At 49.2% G+C, this 19931-nt stretch overlaps 1 protein-coding gene across 20 annotated transcripts in view; it reads left to right on the top strand.

The window, feature by feature from the left end:
- Nucleotides 1-19931, top strand: part of LOC100115228 (phosphatase and actin regulator 4B) — a 154083-nt gene that overhangs the window by 61244 nt on the left and 72908 nt on the right. For all 20 annotated transcript variants that reach the window (XM_016981761.3, XM_032597468.1, XM_016981764.3 and 17 more), the window contains 3 exons: nucleotides 9403-9567; nucleotides 9708-9806; nucleotides 10356-10706. In XM_016981761.3, the coding sequence (XP_016837250.1) occupies nucleotides 9403-9567; nucleotides 9708-9806; nucleotides 10356-10706 (615 nt within the window). The remainder of the gene's footprint in view (nucleotides 1-9402; nucleotides 9568-9707; nucleotides 9807-10355; nucleotides 10707-19931) is intronic.

The following is a 19931-nucleotide window of genomic DNA, read 5'->3' as shown; positions in this document are numbered from 1 at the left end:
TCTCGCGTGTACTAACAATTGCAGCGTAAAATAGGAGATATTTGAACGCTAAATAAAGAAGCATCAATTAAGCTTCCTCCGTATAAAACTAACAGAAACACTCGCTCCCGCTCGCGAAACGGACAATGGCACAGCAGCAGCAGCGCGATGTATACTTTTTACGCCACATTCTTCCCCGTCTTCATCATTTTCTCTCCTTCTGCTTTTTCCCTCCTCGAGACCATTCTTCACGGCTTTTCGCGAGAAGCTCCGTCGTGTGTATTACGCAATGCAGCTACTAACAAGAGACCTTGTTGTCTCGGGGAAAAACCCCTTCTTTCCACCCCCGCACTGCTGCAGCCTCAGTGGCTCCGACGTACATAACGCAACTCGCTCGCTGGGAATTCGGAAGAGGAAATCGCGAGGATAAATCAATGAAGCCAATTGCCGGTCTTTCAAAACAAGCGAACAAGAGAGGAAGTCGATTACTCCCCGTCAATCCCCAATAAATTCGCGATTGCATCAATCCGTGTGTGTACGTGTCTTTTCCCCGTATCTCCCATCTCTCGGAGATCACAGATTGCCTCCGTACAATGCCTCCGAGTGAAAGATGCGCCGCCACGAGTTTCACGCTGCCCGGACAATCGCTCGGCTGATCTTCCAAGAGTGTATGCAATCGTCCTCGTTGAGAGTTTTCCTCTCGCGTGCGCGGGGGCGTGATGCTATGCGAGAGAAACTGGGCGTGGATGCACACGTCGCTGGAATGCGTTGCCGACTACTGTTGGCTTTGGTTTATCGATGATGTTACCTTCTTTTTCTTCCTGGTGCTACGAATACATTTTCCGAACAAGAGAGAGAGAGAGAGAGAATAAAGTCTCGTATATTTTCGATGATAAAACTCGTGAGTTTTCAGCCCGTGTGTGCATAATGGCATTCTCGAGAGGCACTCCTTGGGAGATCGAGTCATCGCGCGTCGCGTCTATTACGACACCGAGGCTTTAAATTGCGCGTGCTCGGAGTATTCTCGCTGCGGCTGATGCGACGCGCGTTGCTTGGAAAAACATACACTGGCGGTACGTGATTAGAGATCGATATCCGTACGAGTCTCGTCGCTGTGACTTTTGAATCGTAACTGCGCGATTTATTCCCTCTTCTTCGCTTTTGTGTACAATTCCTACAATTCGATTCGCGCGAATTTTGAAAAATCTTTTCCGCAAATTTTCAGACCGTCGAACTTTGCAATCAGCGAAATGGAATGACAAAAAGTTTCCGCAGGAAATTCTCCCTCGCGCGACGTTCGTTCAATCGCTTAAGCGAGCGCGACGGCTCGAAACCCAACAGATTTCCCTCGATTTCTTTTCTTACCTGGCTCTGCCTGCCGAATCTGTCAATGTCACCTGACGAGGGCAGTTCTCTCGATTCACCTTTTTGTTTTTCTTCTGCAGCAGTGGATTCCGGCGCCGCTGTCTCGGGTTTCAGCTGGAAACGCGAGAACCGCAGAGCAGCAGCGCCCCGATGAAACTCGAGCTCTAAAAATCGATGTCCTCGTCGACAAGGAGATTAACATTAGAATCGTTGTCTGTGTCTGAGTTGTAGATATCCGCCGTGTTTGATACGATTTGCCATCGTAAATCAACGATTCAATAATCTCCATAGCTGCGTATTCCCTTCAAAAAAGTGGGCGATCCTCTCGCAATTATCTCGGCAAGCTTTTATAGCCGAACCGTCTCGCCCGCTTCGCGCTCGGTCTATACATTTTTTAATATCGTCACTGCTGCTGCTGTGCTTAAAGGTCGACAGCTGGCTCTAATAATAACGAGTGCGCGAGCGCTGCGTTACCTCGTTACGCGCAGCGTCGATGCTCATCAACGCAGTGTATATAGATGGATCGAAGCTGCTGCAGAGTGGCTGGAAGAGTCGACGGGGGCTTTTATTTTTCCCGCGCCGGCCTATGGGCGAGCTTTATTCTGCTCTTCTAGCTTTGTTTGCTGCCTTTCTGGCTCTGCATTTTCACGGGATTTTTCGAGCAGAGAATACCTATACTGGAATTCAATCGGCGGTGATTGCTGCCGCTGTTTGGCCAGAATCAAACTTTTAACGGGATTACTCTGGACTATGGCGGATCTCGTTAGTTGATTTCTATACGGAATAATAAAACGCGTTCAATAATACAAATTCACGTATACGCTCGGCTGTAATCCAGGCGACGCGCGCGATTCAAAATCGATCGCAGTCGCGCACGGCAACGAGAAATTACATATTCAATATAATTATGGCGGACTTGGCAATTAATTCAGAAACCGTTCATGCCGCTCGTGCAATCGAGTGTGCCGTTTTTTCCGAAGAAAAGTTATGCCGCTGAAAAAGCTTGTAACGCTGCGCGTATAAAGCTGGCTTCTCGTTCTCACCGCTGCTTACTTGGAATTTTAGAAACGGAGAGCTCTTCTGTTACGTTATACACGCGAGACACCTCTGCCTACTTCTCTCCGGAATTGATGATCCCAAACTTTCGTCCCTGATAAAAACAAAACAGAGCGAGCCTCTACACCACCGCATACAAACAGTTCCTCGTCTTTTTTTCGCGCGCGGAAACGTGTCCTATCGCGTGACGCCTCCTCCACAGAACTGCGAGAGTAAAGCACGTTCGGTGTCGGCGTAGCAGTTCAAGCCCACCGCATTACGCCAACTGGCCGCGGTTGTGGTCGCGCACCGGCTATAACGGTGCTTGTCGTACACGCACTCGGCCGACTTATTAAAAGCGAGTAGCTACACACCAACTGCCGGTGCAGTGTACAGACGCTCACAGTGTCTCGTCGGAGGACGATAACTGTTGGGGAATTTTTCGCGCGTTCCGAGAGATAATACTCTCGCTTGACTGATGAGTAAGCGCGCGAGTTGCGACTCTCTCGTGAGTAAGCTATTGTTGCAGCTGCGAGCGCTTCACATGGCAATGAATACAGCGAATAAACAAGACGTTCAGAGACGAGTCTCTGTAGCGTTGCACACACGGCTATCTAATTGCCCGTCAATTTTTTAAACGCTCCACTTATCTGTCACTGAGCCATTCCTTCGATGTGTTTGCTCGACTGATGCAGAATTAGTCATTCCGAGTATGCTTAAAAGGAAAAAAGAAGAAACATCTTACTCGGCATTCGCGGAGCAGCTCTCGCTTTTTCCTCACTCGAAACGGGATTCTTCCTCTTGGCAAGCTGCGCAGGTGAACAGGGAAGCCAGGAGAGAAAAAAAGCTCGTTAAACGGGAGATGCATGTATAAATATGCTTGCGGCTTTCGATTACGCGGGAAAAACTGGTCGACTCGCTCGTCTTCTCGTTCTTCCCTTTTTTCTCCTCGTTTTCCTCCACGACAACAAGTAGAGACCGGGTCAACTGTGGCTAATGGACGACGAAGCTGATGGAAGCTGCCGCGGTTGACTCATCCTCGAGCAAGACGTGCTGAGGAGTGGGGGATTCATAAGGCTGAGACTCGCATACACGTCTCAAGTGGACCGGAATCCGCTTTGCATGCTCAGCGAGCCGGTTTGAACGGAGTAAATATTTTCGATTTCGTTTGTTTTCACGCGTTATTATTAATTGCTCGTTTCAAAATATTATGAGTATCTCCCGAGTTCTATTTTCACAACCAGAAGCAGCACACTTCCGCTGCGCGCATAACGAAAAAGATGAGTGAAGAATCGCGCTCTCGAGGGAGACGAAGGAAATCCCGCGCGTCTCTCCCGAAATAGCAACTGATGCGCGTTGTAAAAAAGTTCCGGCGTTGAAGAGCAGCGGAGCCGGCGATGAGAGCGACGTGGTTTACGTGCAAAGTTAGAACAATTAGCGTCGACTTAGGAGTCGCCGCAGCTTTGAAATTCCATTTGGAGGAAGTGTACAGCGTGGACACCGCAGCATCAGCATTAATTTCCGCCCGGAAAATCCAGGGCCACGATGCTCGCCAAACAGAGTCCAATCATTTGTATACCCCCTGCAGACTTCCAATTCCGAAAATTGAACGGACGTTCGAGTCTGGTAAATTCGCCGCGCGATCCAATTACCCCACACTCCCTCTTTAGCCGAAATCGATGCTCAGCTTCTTCTTACGCAGCTCTTTTATACACAGCCCTGTGTGCCGATGCCAAGCGAGATGCCAAGCATTAGCGCATCAAGTGAGAGAGATCCTCTTCTCCGCAGCGTCGTAATTGCCGGAAGCAGTCGGATCCAGGTCGACGCTGCTGCAACGACATCCGCCGGACTTCTCCTTCGGCTTTTACAATGCCGCTCCGCGCTGCATACTCGAGTTTCGTGTATCGGTTTTCGTTTTGCGCGCCCTCGAGAGAGGTTCCTCTTTTGTAAGAGAAAGAGAGAGAAGGCTTTAATACCCCATCGCGTTTGTTTTGGAGCGAGTGAAGGGCTGCTCTAGTTTCGAAGCTGTATCGATGCATAGCAGAGGCATCGACTACCGAACGCCGCCACGCAGACCCACTTTCGCGATCGTTCGTCACGCAACATCGATGAGAAATCTTCCGTGACCATTTCGCTCGCCGAGCTCGCCCTCGATGCCAGTGTAACAGCGGGCGATTTACGAGTCAGAGACGCTCGTCATCTTTGCGCGTGGATTGGCAGCTCCCGATTGTATTTTTGTCAGTAGATTCGTGTAGTGTATCAGAGAAGTTGACCAGACAGAGCGGGTCAAGTTGTCGGGAGGTTGACAACCGGTGCGCGCCAGGTAATTGGAAACAGAAAACAAAGTGTCGCGTACGTGCAGCCATGGCAACGCCCCAGCCGCAGCTGCTCTGCGGCTTCGCTGGCTGACTGTCGAACGAGCTTCGAGGATCTTTCCCTGTACAGCTTTTTCAAAATCATCATCATTGCATGAATTTCGCAAACTTTTCTCTCGCTTCGAGACTTTCGAGTCCCTGTTCCCCCGCTTTTTTTATACCGTCGAAAAAGCTTCTCCCTCCTCACTCGATCTCTTCGTTATCGCGCTCGTAAAGCGACGCACAGCTTTGCTGAACTTTCCCTCGTCCTCGCGCTGCATTTTTATCGCGCGCGAAGCCGACGACTTCCCGGCGCATTAGGCCACGAGCGAGTCTTCGTTATACGACGGCGACAATCGATCTGTGCGAAAAGCACTTTAAAAGCGAGGGCTCCGCCGCTTCGGAGAGAATTCAATTTCGAGCCATGTTTCTCATTGTCTCGTCTAAACCCTGTACAAGTCTCATCCATCATCCCGACTACGATAATCATCGCGTCGTCGGAAAGTCCATCGAAGCGTCGCGTCTTATATGCGTTACACGCCGAGAGCGACTATTGATCCCTTCCGCAAGAGCGGAGAACCGTGTGCTATAACGGCTGTGCCCATTGTTGCCGCAGGTCGCGGCCTGTTGCTCAGCCGCGAGTGCGTTATGTCGCTGATTTCGGGACAGGGCGAGATGATTTATCTCGTGCTTTTTTCTCGAATACCTACATCGCATCCATGAGCGTGAAGAGCCGAGAGATAAGGTGCAATCATATCGACGCTTCTCGCTGAATTCCGACGGATTGTTTTTCCATTTCTCGCGCGGCAGCATTAATATTGATGAATACAAATGACTTTCAAGCGTCTTTAATTAATCTCGCTGCATAAGTACATATACTCACAGCCGGACTGGAGTCCGCTGATGCAACGCGTTGTTTTCCTTCGCGATAAGCGTCATCTGCTGCGCAAAGCCGAGATAGAGGATAAAACTTTCGACGAAACTCCTTGTTTCCCCCAAATCGTCCCGTTCAATTTTCGCCGCTTCTAACTTTTACGACGATATTTTCCTCCGCTGCAACATTCAAATGCAGAAGGAGAGGATATTCCCGCTCGTCTCTATTAAAATCCTTGCGGCATAAGAAGCGCTACTGCTGCCGTACGGCGGAGAGAGAGAGAGGAGAAGCTTCCTTTTTGTCGGCCGCGAGAATGCGGCAACGGAATAAAGAGAAAAAGCTCACCGGTCGACGTCGTAAACTTATTTACGAGAGAGAGGCCGCCGCAACGTCGTCTGAAGAGGAGTCGCTCCGGGAGTGTGTATCTCCCGGATTAGGGGTCGACTCGCTGGATTTCGCGGTTTTGATACATATGCATATTAATAACCGCGGGACTACGCGAAATTCTTCGAGCAGTTATAAGCACTTTTATCTCCGCTGGACAATGCAAGCTTCTTACGTAGCAGTTTTTCCCCGTATCGTAAATTATCCCATATGACGCGCATACGCGGGGCCATATTTCCTCGAGATTTATAGGAAGCTGTAATAGATTTTCGATCGTTTCATTGTGAACGTGTGTACGGAAAAAGCAGCAGCAGCAGCAGCTCTCTAAAGTAAAGAGCCGAGCTGAATTTATCGCTCGCGGAGGATAAAGCCGATGTTGGCTTTTAGAGCGGCCGCCCTTTGTTTATTGACAAACCCGCCGTCGTCTCGGACACACGGGAAATTTTATCATCGTCGCGGGGATCAAAGGAAGCCGGAATTCCCGGCGAAAATCTCGTTATACGAAAATGAGCGCAGGACTCGTTTGTGGGCCCCTTGGGAAAGAGTATTCTAATTGCGTATACACCGGGCGACGAATCGAATGCCGCTCCGCCGAGCGGAAGTGCTTTGCGACACCTATACATTCGCTCTCTGTACCGGACACCACTAGACTCTCTTTCTACGGGCATCAGCGTGTACGTGCCGGTCCCTTTACACGCGCTATACTCTTGGATGAAACAAAGGCTCGAGAGGCGAAGTTTTTGAGCGATTTTTATTAAAAAAGTTGCCCCTGCACTCTTACATGAGCGAGCGAGCGATGAACTTTTCCGGAAGAAAAGAACAAGACCTCAAACTACACTTCAACTCTCGGCGGTGGGCTGAAAAACTAACCGGGAAGCATCTCGCTAAACTAATTGCGAAAATTTGCCGCACGCTTAGGCCTTTAATGCTCGCCCCTCCTCCCACGTGTAATTGCGCAGGTGAAGGAAGGAGCAATCGAAATTCATCAGTCGGCCATAATCCAACGCCATCCATCAGAGCCCGCTCGGAGTCCAGAATCCGTATACGAGTGATCCTTACTGGAATAGCGCATGCGCAGTATCGCTTATACACATCGCTGCAAGCTATAGGGTGTATGGCTTATCGGCCGCATTATTCGCGCGCCATCCCCGGCGAAATTGCCGAGACGTTTTTTTGCCGGCGCAGAGAGAGAGAGAGAGAGAGAGAGAGAGAGAGAGAGAGAGAGAAGGAGGAAATCGACGCTGCAGTCCTTTATCGCTTCTTATATATGCCGAGAGTACAGTACAGTAGCTGCTGTATACAGCAACTGCTGCAGTGGGGGAGGATATTGAAAGGGTTTGCTTTTATTTCCGGACGCGAATTTATGGAGCACTTTAGCTCAGCGATTTCAGGTGTTATACCGGCGACGAGCTGCTGCTTTTGTGCCGCTGCTGCGCGAGGAGATATTGGATTAGCGAGCTCCGTCGGGATGAGGTGTACTTTATACCGTTCGCTTTTGAGCTTAAGAAATAATTAATTTTTTTTCTCTCCCCTGCAGCAGAGACGGGTTAATGTTTCCCGGAGGAGACGAAACGTTTTTCTCCCGCTTATCTCGAGATTGACGCTTAACTCCTCTCTTCGGACTGTGTGTAATGGCATCTAATTAGTCGCCTGTCAAAGTCGTACTCGGCGTCTCGCAGCAGCAGCACATATTCAGATTGTAAACGCCGATCTTACCTTCATTTGCATGACACTGTCGAGCATATTTCATTGTTTTGACTAGTTCCAAAACGGAGCCGTCGTTGCATAAGAAATCCGCCTCGCTTCCTGCTGCTGCAGCAGTCGCCCCGAATAAATTTTTCCGCTCGACTTCCTGTCTTGTTGAAAAAACTCTCTCGTTCACCTACATACAACAGTTTCACAGATTGAATCGAAAAAAGCGCTAGTATAATCGTTGCAACCGTTCCAGCTGATCCTCATAACCCAATTCGCGACGACGAGAAAACCCAACCGGTTATCGAACCTACTCAAAAATAAACCCCCGAGAGCGACGATAAAGCGAGTTAAGTGTATCCCCGTTGGCATAAGACACACGTTCGAGAAATTTTTAGCCCCGACGATATAGCCGCAAGTACCGCAGGTGTCGGAATAAGAACCTTAACGCTCTGAATAATCAACGACGAGCAGCTGTATACTGCAATTATATACATATCGGGGTATTGATCGGAGGCTACCGTTGCTGCTAGGTATACCATGAACGACGAGAGACGAGCGAGAGGCAATGTGTACAAGCCGGTGCTGCGGCGATGCTGCTCTGAGTGAAAAATTGCCGGGGTAATTCGATGTGCGCGCGCGCGAGTTTACGCGAGCAATTTTTCAATCCCGCCGCCGATTTTTCGAAGGTGCAATGCCGTACACGTGCGCTTTTTTTGATGGGCAGCGTGCGTGCGAAACGATAATGGTTTATTCGTTTTTTTGATGGCTCAGTACTCGTCGAGGGTTGATACATTGTTTATCGGCGAGTTGCAGCGGCGCGTTTATTTTACGCTTCATCGTTTTCCGAGCCGTGCAATGTCGCGTGCGAAATTTGATTAATGCGATATGCCTAGTCCTTCTGCGATTAACTATTCTTGACATCCCTTTGTTCGAGCGATGTTCGCACTTGTTCGTTTGGAAAATGACACGCAGTGATGAGCAGTAAATAAATAGCTCGGACGTGGAATTTGCGGAAGCTCATTTCGCTTTTTACGCAAAAACGTAATCGAATCTCTAAGCGCGCCGTTCCGTAAAGCTACACCCGAGTCGTGCAAGTTCAACGATATTTTCTCACAGATAAAATACCGAGAAGCCTGCCTGCAGCTCTCGTTGAAAATACTCGGAGAAGTCGGTAGCTCTCGAGAGGCTATTATCACCGCGAGTAATTTTTACGCTTCGCCCCGCGTGAACTTGGAAGTGCAATTTCGAAAACGACGCCTTGGCTTTATGCTTTATGCTTTTCTTATATAAGTTTTTATACCTATACGAGCTGCTCATCTTTACGACGTAATGTTTCGTTTCATAAACGCACGCAGGCGCTTGATTATTTCTGGAGGGAAGGAGTAGGCTGTTTGCACATTGCACAGTCATGAAAATTTTCGAGGAACTATATCATACAACTATTTATTTTAATCTCATAGTTCATGACTCACCTCCGTATCACTCGTCGATTTCCCAGAAAAGCCGCTTGCGGTAAGGCAGGTTGCTGCGAGCACCTGTGCGGGTTATCGGGTGGTCGGAAAATGCGAAACCTCCGGTCGGTACGAGGGGAACCCCCACTGCAAATCGACGTTACCGTTTGCGAATAATACCCAAAAAATTTTCGAATTGCCGAATAGATAAGGATTTTGAGTAGTATCAACAATGACTGATGGAAAAATTTTGCTTTGTTTCCAGCGAAAAAGCAGAATGGAGCAGCACTGCGAACGAACAGTCTGGGCTCGGGCACGCGGACGCCGCCGCTCGAAAGGAAAAGCAAGTTCTCGGCCTTCGGTAGACTCTTTAAGCCCTGGAAGTGGAAACGGAAAAAGAAATCGGACAAGTTCGAGGCCGCCTCGAGATGTAAGTGTGACGAACGACTTTGTTATACCTGTGTATAGGAGATGATTGTATCGGATAATCCGGGATTACGCGTCATTGTCGCGATTGTCGAAAGTTCAGCTCTTTGTTCTAAAAGCTTTTTTCTTTCTCTCTCTTTGCAGCGCTCGAGAGGAAAATTTCGGTTCGAGCGAACCGAGATGAGCTTGTACAGAAGGGCATCCTGCTGCCGGATAGTCCCACGTCGCCCATTCCCGAAAACAGTACGTATTTCGCTTTGGATTAACGGTCTGAAAAAGCAAGAATTTGCGAGAGCAATGTTTGTAAACACGCGTTTGTTATTGTAGCCGGTGGCTTTGACGAACGAGGGTATTGGCTTTCGGTAGCGCAGGAATCCTGCTTACCGACCGTTGGTAAATCTGTGCTCAAAACAGGTTTCTGTATTATTGCAAGACAAATTCTATCATGTGTTTTCAGTTGCAAAATATGGTAATAAATCGACATTGCAAAATTAGCGCGAGTCGTCTTTTATAAATGAACGAAATTTTCCAAAGCCTGTATACAAGCTGGAGCCGAGCGTCGAAGCGATCGCACTGGAAACACAAAATAAAATGATATCTCTTGGAATAACCACAAAGTTTATGCAAAGGCATAAAGCCCAAGCCATTCTGTTTATCGTAAGAAAGAAAATTCCGAGTTAATCGCGTCGCTACACCTTTATGCTCGATGCACAATAAATGCGAACGACATTGTTGAGAGAGCTCCGTATCAAAATAACAAAGAACTCATAAAACGTAAAAAATAATTTCCAGGTCCAACGGACGACAAGCCGCCGCAGAAGCCCCCGACTCCCCAGCAGCAGCAGGCCCACCACCAGCACCAGTTGCAGCAGCAGTTGCAGCAGCAGCTCCAGCAGCAGCATCAGCAGCAACAGCAGCAGCAACAGCAATCCGGTGGCGGTGGCACACCCGCGGCTACGCCTACCTCGCAGCAGCAGCAATCGTTTCAGCAGCAGTCGCAGCAGCAGCAGCAGCAGTCGTCGGCAGCGCCGACCCCCACCGGTAACCAGCCGGGCAGCAATCGAAGCTCGCCCCATCCGTCGCCCCTCTACCCGGGGATGCCACAGATGCCGCAGTCGAATCAGCACAACGGCAACTCTCAAGGTAGGCTCTAGATGCTCTTCCCCATTCGATTATGACGTGCAGGCTTGTTGTGAGAATATCTAATACGACTAAGAGGCTCTCGCATCTTTCACGGAAAACTCAACGAAAGCTCTCATCGGAGAATCGATATCCACGGTGGTTTATTCGTTAGCGAACTCGGGCGCACAAAAATAGAGTGCAAAACAAAAAACAAACAACAGCTGCGATACGTCCTTTTCCGTTAAATAAAAGCAGCAATTTAAATATTGTTTGCCTCTCTTTCTCTCCAGTGGAATTGCGCTTTCGTGTAGCTCGCTCGCGCACACAATGCTCCTCGCCTTCCCCGCCCGCACACACACAACAGCTCATTTTCATGCGAGCTTTCGGGCGTTATTATTCCGGGCGGCTTCGAAAAATACACACGAAGAGTTATACGAGCACTTCCGAACGTATATACGAAGCGTGGCCTGCGCCAGGAATATATTAAAAGCCACTCCAAGGAGCCGGCCAACGGCACTCGTTACTCAGGCCCGGCCGCGCGAAAGCGCTGGAAGCTACGTGCGCCGCAGTCGATGACCCAATTTTCAGTATAGAGTAACACGTGTCCGCTGGGGTCTACATGCACGACGTCGTCGAAGAAGCGGCCACACCGCGACTCTCACTGGTATATTATGCATTTACTGCGATGATTAGATTAGAAGCTCCGCCCTACGAGTACCAGTTCGCGGGCTTTTGTTTAGGAATGGGTTTTATGTTTTATCGCGCGAGAGCACCGGCGCTTCGTTAATTGATCGGGCCGATCTGAAAGTGCTTTGTACACGCCGCCGGGTTATATATACATACCTCTGCTCGCGTCGATTTTAGTAGCGCTCGCCGCTTCGTGTTCATGATGCGCTTTTAGCGTAATTTTGAGTCGCACTGGAGCCTCGATAGCCCATAGTTATAGCGTTGTGCATTCGATTGTTTGCGCTGGACGCGCGTTCGATCGGATTACACGCAGATTGAAATTCGAAAATAAAAGCTCCGGGGCCGTCGTAAATTTTCGCTGCTCCGGTGTGTAAATCATAGTAGTGCCTATCTCTATGCGCTCGGTTCACTGGGGGGGAATTAAAAAGGACGGCGGCCCGGGGGTCGATTTATCGATCTTTTCTGGCGCTACACAGTGCGCACGCGGCAATAAAAGGTTATGCATGTTTTATAACGTTGACATAGATGCGTCGCCCGCTATATAAGTAGTCGGAGTATAAGGGATCGGAAAATCCATCATCTGCTTCGAGCGCGAAATATCCAGCATCGCGCAAATCAGATTACCGGATTATACACCGCTCGAATATTACGCGAGTCGATAGCTTCGCAGAGAGAGAGAGAGAGAGAGAGAGAGAGAGAGAGAGAGAGAGAGAGAGAGAGAGAGAGAGAGAGAGAGAGAGAGAGAGAGAGAGAACGCTGGGAATTCAATAACCATCAGCTTTCCTTCTTCCTTTCTTCGATCATACCTATAACCGGGCACGTGCGCGCAGAGAACAGATTTGCTCCAGTTGTTCAAAACTCTCTCTTGCACAGAAGCCAATCTCGTCGTGCGGCTATGTTTAACAGATGAAATATCGCATTCCGATAATCAGGTCCATAAAAATGCTTCGCTCTTACGCATTTTAATCCGGTCGATGTCTTCGTCCCTAAATACATGTATACTACTTCACCCTCTCGCTTCCTCCTTTTTCTTGGCGAATCATCGTCGATTTCTATGAACCCCGTTGACTTCGCAGACAAGGTTATCGGGTTTCCTCCAGGGTCTAAACCGAAGCCGTAAAATCGTGCCCCGACGGTATAATGCGTCGTTCCCGCCGCCACGATTTCTTACGCCCGAGCGAACGCGCGCGACGTTGATTTTACGTGTCACATGCATCAGTGCGATTAATCTTCCTCGTTCGTATTGTGCGCAGGTGTGCGCGTGCAGGGATCGTTGACCTGCGCGAGCCGTCGAGGAAGCTCTCATGTACGTTGTAATCTTGCCTGATACGCGGGGAGTTGCGCTCTTAATTGATTCTTCGGCTCGTGAATTATGGCTCCGCTTCACTGGCTCCGCGCGGGTTCTCGATCGTGGAACTAAATATTTGGCTGGAAGGATTCATCGCCTCTATTCTCGTACGTTCGGGACATAAATGCCGTGGGTCGATCGCTTAATTATACTCGGGTAAATAGCAGACATTAATTCGTACACGCGTCAAAGAGCTCGCAGCCAGTGTTGCGATAAATTCGTTATTACGTCGCTGCAGCTTGAAAAAAGGAGGTTATTCAATTTTCATCAGCGAGAAAATTGAAAAAGAGACGCTTCTATAAATTCCAATTTCACCGCGCGGCGCCGGCTTCGCTATTTTGATCCGAGCTTTTAGAGAGTGAAAAATGAACCTCACCGGAGCCAATATTTACTCGTATAGCGTCTCGCGTCGTCCTGAGATTGTTACAGACAGCGGGGGACAGGTTTATTTTACAGGCAGCATTTATTATTCGAAATTTCAATCTTCCCGCGACTCGAATTAAACAAGCCTAATCTACGCCTTGCTGAAAACTCGCGGTAATTCGCGACTACCCAACGCGCGACACGCGCCCTTGCACGTTAACGGACTGCGCTGCAGCTACGTGACTCCGCGATGAATTCGGATCATCCCTAGTATGACAAAGCCGCGCCCGCGCGACCCGCCGCACGTCCGATACGCCCGTGGGATTTACTTTGCGTATGTGTTATGTAGATGCGGCTGGCTCGCTTTCGTGACGACGCACAGAGGCTGGAAATAGCTGTATCCGGGGCTATTGTTTGTCCCGCGAATTTTCCTTTCATCTACTAGAGCCTACACACCTACGAGTCGTACGGAAAGTTTGCCGCAATTTTTCGTGAATTATTCACGAGACTCTCATCACAGTTTTCCGGTAGGAAACTTTTTGTGCGAGCATATACGTAGGCGCGCGCCGCTATCGGTCGCTGCTGCTCGAGTGGCTCTTGTCGTCGCGTCGCCCCCTCCGTGGGTACATCTGAAGGAGTCTGCGAAATTTTCGAGGAGAGAGAAAAACGCGCCCGAGTTTTTCGCATTCCTGCGACTAATTTCTCTGGGCTCGGTTGAGGTTTCGCGCCTTTTTCTTCTCAGCCGCGGAGAGATACGAGTTCCTTAAATTACTCGGACGCGAATTTAAGGGAATTCAAACTAATTATAAGGACGAAAATTTACGAGGGAAGAGAAAAAAGAGGAGTGCGCGAAGAATGCGGACAATCGATATCTCGTCCTCGCCTTTAAAAAGTCGAGCTTTGATTCTCACGTTACTCGACCGAGAGGGAGATAACAGCACCTTGGCGCGGAAATATCAGTTGGCCGGTCTCCTCGTCGCGTCGACTGGCTAATTGAATTCCGACGAGGAATACTTTGTCGAGTTTTTTGCGCGCCCGCGGCTTTTTTGTTTCCCCGAGTTGTCTTAAGCCCGTGATTTTTATCTCTGTTTGTGTACTCTGGAACGCGTAATTAATAGGGCCTCGTGAAAATTGCGAATATCGCATCTCCTCGAGATTCGTCTGCTCGATTTTCCTCGTCTTCGACCCTGTTTCGAGCTTGTAATCTAATTTTAACGACGCCTGTGCAAAAAGAGTATTCAATTGAACGTTTCCACGAAGGCTTCATTATCTCCCCGTAAAAGCGATGATGATGAAAATCCCATACCCATAACGCCGCTGATTAAACACTCGTAAACGCTATTCCCAAAAGCCCGAGCATCTCGTCTTACTCGCCCTGCCTGTGGGGAGTAGAAAGTCTCCCCTGTTGCAAGAGCACGCGTTGACGCGTGTAAAATCGCGCGCAAATCCCCGAATTTTCGGTCACTTAAACATCATCCGCAGCAGCGGCGGCGGCAGTAGTAGGAGGACTCGTGCAGCCAGACACAGGAAGCGCACGAGGAGGAAGAGAGGGTAGGCGCCACAGGACGATCGATAGCACGCCGGGAGTTTCCTCCGAGAGAGAGAGAGAGAGAGAGAGAGAGAGAGAGAGAGAGAGAGAACCCTTCTTCTTCTTCTACTTACTTCGCCTGCACGTATATAATAGTAGACCCTTCCTCGTCGTCGTCGTCGTCGTCGTCGCGGTCTATGGCCTCGGGAGGGCCACACATTGTTGCTGAGAGTTTCTAGCCGGTGATTCGAGAAACGAAGAATTTTCATACGCAAAGATGAGGCAGAAACGATGCTCTCGACGTGTTTAAACGTTCGGGGAATATAAAGACTTTCAATTTAGCCGAAGTTCGACCCGCAGAGAGAATCGAAAAGTCGGGATAGAGCTTTTGTTACGGTTTTCCTCCGCGAGCGAGTCACTTAGGCAGTATAAAAGTAAGGCAGTTTAAGTAGATAATGGCCGGCGTGTTTCGGACAAGCTCGGAGCTTTAATTTCTCGGGGGCTCTCTTTTATCGTGCTCGCGAAGTCAATCGGAAAGTTTTTCACCTAGTGCTGCATGTGTAGCTTATTGGCTCCGTGAAGAAAAAATAAGACGGGCGCGTACTTTGGAATGCTTCGCCGTATACGTTAAATTCCATTAGGGATCTTTTTCCATTGAACATTTTTTTCTTCCCCCCCCCCCCCCCCCGACTGCTACTTCGTATCGGGTTTCGGGCTTGTAATCCAGAGCTAGCCGTTGGTGGCAGGAGAGCTTCGCTTCCGAAAAAATGTGTCTGCTATCCGATATATTTCCAAGTGGACTCGTCATTAGCGGGAAAATCGATCTTCGGCTCAAACGATTTTCCGATACACGCATGAGTGGAAAAAACTCAACGAGACCGATGAAAAAATTGAAACTCACGCTGCAAAAATAAATCAAAATCCTTTATCCTCGTCGTTACACAGCGTGTCATAAATCCGTTTAATGAACAACAAATCATGTCCGAGCCATTAAACATCGCGGCTAATCTGCTCTCGTTTATTTTTTTCCCCTGCCGCCCCGCAGCTTTCGCGAAAAATTCAATTACGCCTAGAATTCGAAATAAATAATGTCCCGGAAGTCTATACGCAGAGAGAACGAAGCCCTGCATCGGGCATCTGGCTGGATCGCGAATTGAATCCGGAAAAAGCCGCTGCGGAACACCGTGCAGGTGTCGTGAGTTACGGCTCACGTCGCGTTTTTCCTTTTCGGGGGGATATTCCGCGAATCGATCGTATCCGGATTATTCGCGCCGCGAAATTTCAAGTGTCGATGACTGCCGCCTATAGAGTCTGACGAAGTCTCGCGAGGAGGCAGAGAGAGAGAGAGAGAGAGAGAGAGAGAGAGAGAGAGAGAGAGAGAGAGAGAGAGAGAGAGAGAGTTAGAGAGCGGAAAGTTACGGGAAATCGATAAGCGATATCGAGACGCTGCTTTACGGCTTGCTCGCGTGCAGGCGCGATGTAACGGCTGCTTTTATAGTCGCCTCGTGGGTCCTCTCCTGTGTGTGTGTGTCTGCTGCAGGGATTAGCGCGGCTGTTGGCGTAATTTCTTTTTTACGTCCGGGAGATATTTTTACCCCGAGTCATAAACGCACGAGAGCCTGTACTGGCTGGTCCGCCATTGCAATCTTGTCAAACTTTCGCCGGATTGAATTCGGAACTGGGGCCAAAAGTTCTCTCTCCGCCGCGCAGCGGCAATTCTCCTAATCCACTTAATCCCTTGATTGCCGGATGGGAGCGGGCAAACTACTCAATCCTATTTGTAAGAAACAGCTTGCTGATTGCTGAATTCTGCGTCTGCGGTGTGCGAGCTTTCAGTGCTCCGCGCGTTAGAAGCGACGGAGGCGGAGAAAAAAGATGAGATTTTTTTGTTTAAAGTAAACAGACGGCCAGACGCGCAAAAACATGTAAATATTGCGATCACGTAGAGGGAGGAGTCTCCCGAGAGCGGCTGCGAGAAATCCTCGTCGTGATGCATATTTCCGTTGTGTCTGTGTGTCGAAACAAAAGAAAGGCCTACGATGGAAAATCTCCAATGGGAATAATCTCCGATACTCGTGCTATCCCGAAAAAACTCCAGTCACTGCGCTGCAACGCGCCGACAAAGGCTCAAAAATAATAGCCAATTGCACAGGGGGGTAACGAAGTCGACTACTCGCGAATTTCACGGTAATTTCCAACGAGCCTCTCTCCGCCGTACGAAATTGGATCGTCCGCGGATAACGGCAGCGGCAGATTCACTTAACGTTTCGCGACCCTGGATTTAATATACCGTGTCGGAGAGGGGCCCGTAGTGCTCAATAATGCAGTGTTTAGTGCCTCGACGTACACACACAGAGATTTCTTTGTTTAAACTCGCGGTGTGATTGCTTTTTTCCTCTTCGCCCCCGCTCGAGGTGTGTAAAAGGAGGGGAAAAGTTTACCGAGTGCTTTTTCTTCGGCTCTGCGCTGTCTGGCGCGATGTTGACCCACACCACTGACTCTCCTCTCGCTGTTCTCTCCATTCCTCCGCTCTATGTCTCGTATAAATATTTGCTCTCGGGTTTCGCGGCGTTAATTGGCTTTTTCTCGCGATCGAATGTAGCCATTATCGCGAGATCGATACTCGAGTGCGTACAACAGTACATCAGAAAGTCGGAACGCGTACGCGTCGGCCTTAAAAGCTCTCCTCTAACGAAATTAGCAGCCTCTCCTCCGATATCAAACTCTTAGACGTGTTTCGTGCGCGTGGGTGGGCGTGATTCAGTTATGCGCACGAAAAGTTCGTGGAATTCCTATCTCCCTGAGAGATAGATGTAGGGAGGGGTAAAAAAGTGATTCTCGCCGTGGGCGAAGTTACCGTCGTTTCCGATATTCCAAGTGTCGATCAACTCTTTGCGCCGCGCACTTGCTTGCTCGAACTTCTCGAGGTTGCGCATGTCGTGTCGGAGTGATATGTCGATGTATCGTTCGCGGTGTGGAATTGCATTAACAAATTTCGGGGGCCGAACAAAGTGCACGGCGCTGGGAAGGATCGATTCTCCGGACGGCCCATCCCTTATTCAGGAGGGCTCGTTACTCTCGCGGCGATTTGAATAAGCCGCCATGGAGCTGCGGCGCGCACAACATTCTTGGCCTGCCGGGCATATCTCACGGGCTGCCCCCGGCGTTGTTCTCGTATACTCTCTGCGAGCAGCAAGTTCGCCGCTGCGGCTTTTTTGCCCGATGTATAAACTACGCTCGGAAGCAAAATTACACCCAGAGAGAGAAGGAGCTAGGGAAGCTGTGTGAATAACGTGGCATACGTCGCGGCGCGTCCATCTTCGCGCAACTCGAGAAGATTGAGTTCATTTTTCTTGGTAGCTCGAGAGCGCGGTTGTTGTTTTGCTCGATTTCGGCGGTGTATATTCGCTTATTAATTTTTCGTCTCGACGCGGAGTATTTCTCCGCCTCGGCGAATCTCAATATTCCCATACCGTCCGTCATCAACAAAGGACACGGCTCCATCTAATCCCACTTAAAACGAAATCCCCGCAGCGTTAATATTTACCCCCTTTCTAAATCCGCGGCGTCGCGCGTTCCCCCTCGTAAATTACACAACTCGGAAGAGAAGAAGAGAGAGAGAGAGAGAGACGCCAAGTCATTTCTCTTATTTGGCGCGACTGCAGCGGCCCGTGACAAATAGCCGGACTCCTCGAGAGAAGAGAAAACGAGATTTCCTTTAATTCCCCGCAGGCGTATACCAGCAGCGCGTTACAGAGTTGTATACGCGATTTGCCGCGTCTACCGCCGCGGCGCAGGTTCGATGAACATGAAAAGATACGGCGACGCGGGGAGGGTTGCTCGATCACCATGAGGAGAACCGCGGATGTGGAAGCTTGCCGATGAGATGGGTTACTTTTGATACCGTTTCTGAAAAGGCTCGGGGTATATCTCACGTATATTAAAACTGTAGCTCGAATTCCTCCGCGGAGTCGGAAGCTCGCCGTCAATGCTCCGAGCTTCCATCGCATAATGCAACAGCGGTATAAAGTGCACGGACGTAAAAGCTCTGGCGCGGCCAGTATTCGCAAAATTTAATTAACGTAGGAGGCGAGCTTTGCTCGTTAAATTAGCACGAGAACGCAATTCTCCTCCTACCGCCACCTCCTTTCCCCTTTTTTCCGCCGTACGCGCGGTTTCAATATCTTCGCCCCTGCATTAAGGGAATGAGACGCAGGCTACGAGTCCCGCGCGGTACCGGAATATTCATTTTAAAGCCCGGGACGACTCTTGATTTTTATCGGTCTGGACTGCAATTTTTCCGGCCTGAAAACTTTAGTTCTTTCGTGTATACTCGGTGAGAATTTACGCGGACGCAAACTCGCGCGGACGCCGACGATCGAAGATGCGGGTGAGCTGTAAATTTGTTTAGAACTGCGCGCTGGGTATACAAAGGCCAGCCGGAGTGTTTGTTTTGGCGTTTCTTTTTCGCGCTGAGGGATGGAAATTACATTCCCCGCGGCGTCATCGTATTTTTTTTAATTTTCCGCATTCCGTCCCGCGTACGCGGAAAGAAATTTATGAGGCCGTGGAAAGTTGTTGCGCTCGCGGCTGCTCATCCTATTACTGCTTTTTTACCAAACAAAAATGCGAAATTCAGAGGCGTAATATTCATATTGGCAAAAATAGACCAAAAACCGAAATAAATCTTTAAAATTCATGTATAGAGAGATGCGCGCAAAAAGCTGCAAAGGTCGTGACAGTGTTGCGGCTCGGGTAAAAAGAGACGCCCCATGTGCGTACATCTTTTATATTCGAGTTTAAAGTGCGAACGACGCGTCGGACACTTAGGAGGCGAGTGTCCATTAAAAAATTGCGGACTTCCACTCGGTTGAGTTCGGCGCCCCCTCGGTATGTGCGACGCTTTTGCCCCCCGTTATCCTCGTGGTCATTCAGAATTTTATGTGTACAAATGAGCAAGGATCCGCGCACGTGCGTTCCAATTTGCGGATGAAAAATGTTTTTTCTATAAGGGAAACGTTGTTTTTTTTCATTGAATTTATCCACTACTCCACGGAACACACTCCGGCGCGTTTGATCAAGCCATAACGATTTTCCGAGTAATCAAGGGAGCTTTCCTTGTGTAACTAGCGCCGAGTCGTGTAGTACAGGGATAACCGAAAATTGTACTTTTACTTGATGGGCAAGATAGCGCGGTTGCTGTTGTGTATGTGTGTGCGTTAACGGCGTTTAATTGAAAACGTGTATCCTCCTGAAGCTCGGGCAAATTAATCAACTGAAAGTCCGTTAAAATGTTTATATATTTCGCGTATCCGATATC

The sequence above is a fragment of the Nasonia vitripennis genome, chromosome 2, assembly GCF_009193385.2.
Source record: "Nasonia vitripennis strain AsymCx chromosome 2, Nvit_psr_1.1, whole genome shotgun sequence".
Taxonomy (NCBI): domain Eukaryota; kingdom Metazoa; phylum Arthropoda; class Insecta; order Hymenoptera; family Pteromalidae; genus Nasonia; species Nasonia vitripennis.
This window is presented reverse-complemented; position numbering and strand designations above follow the sequence as displayed.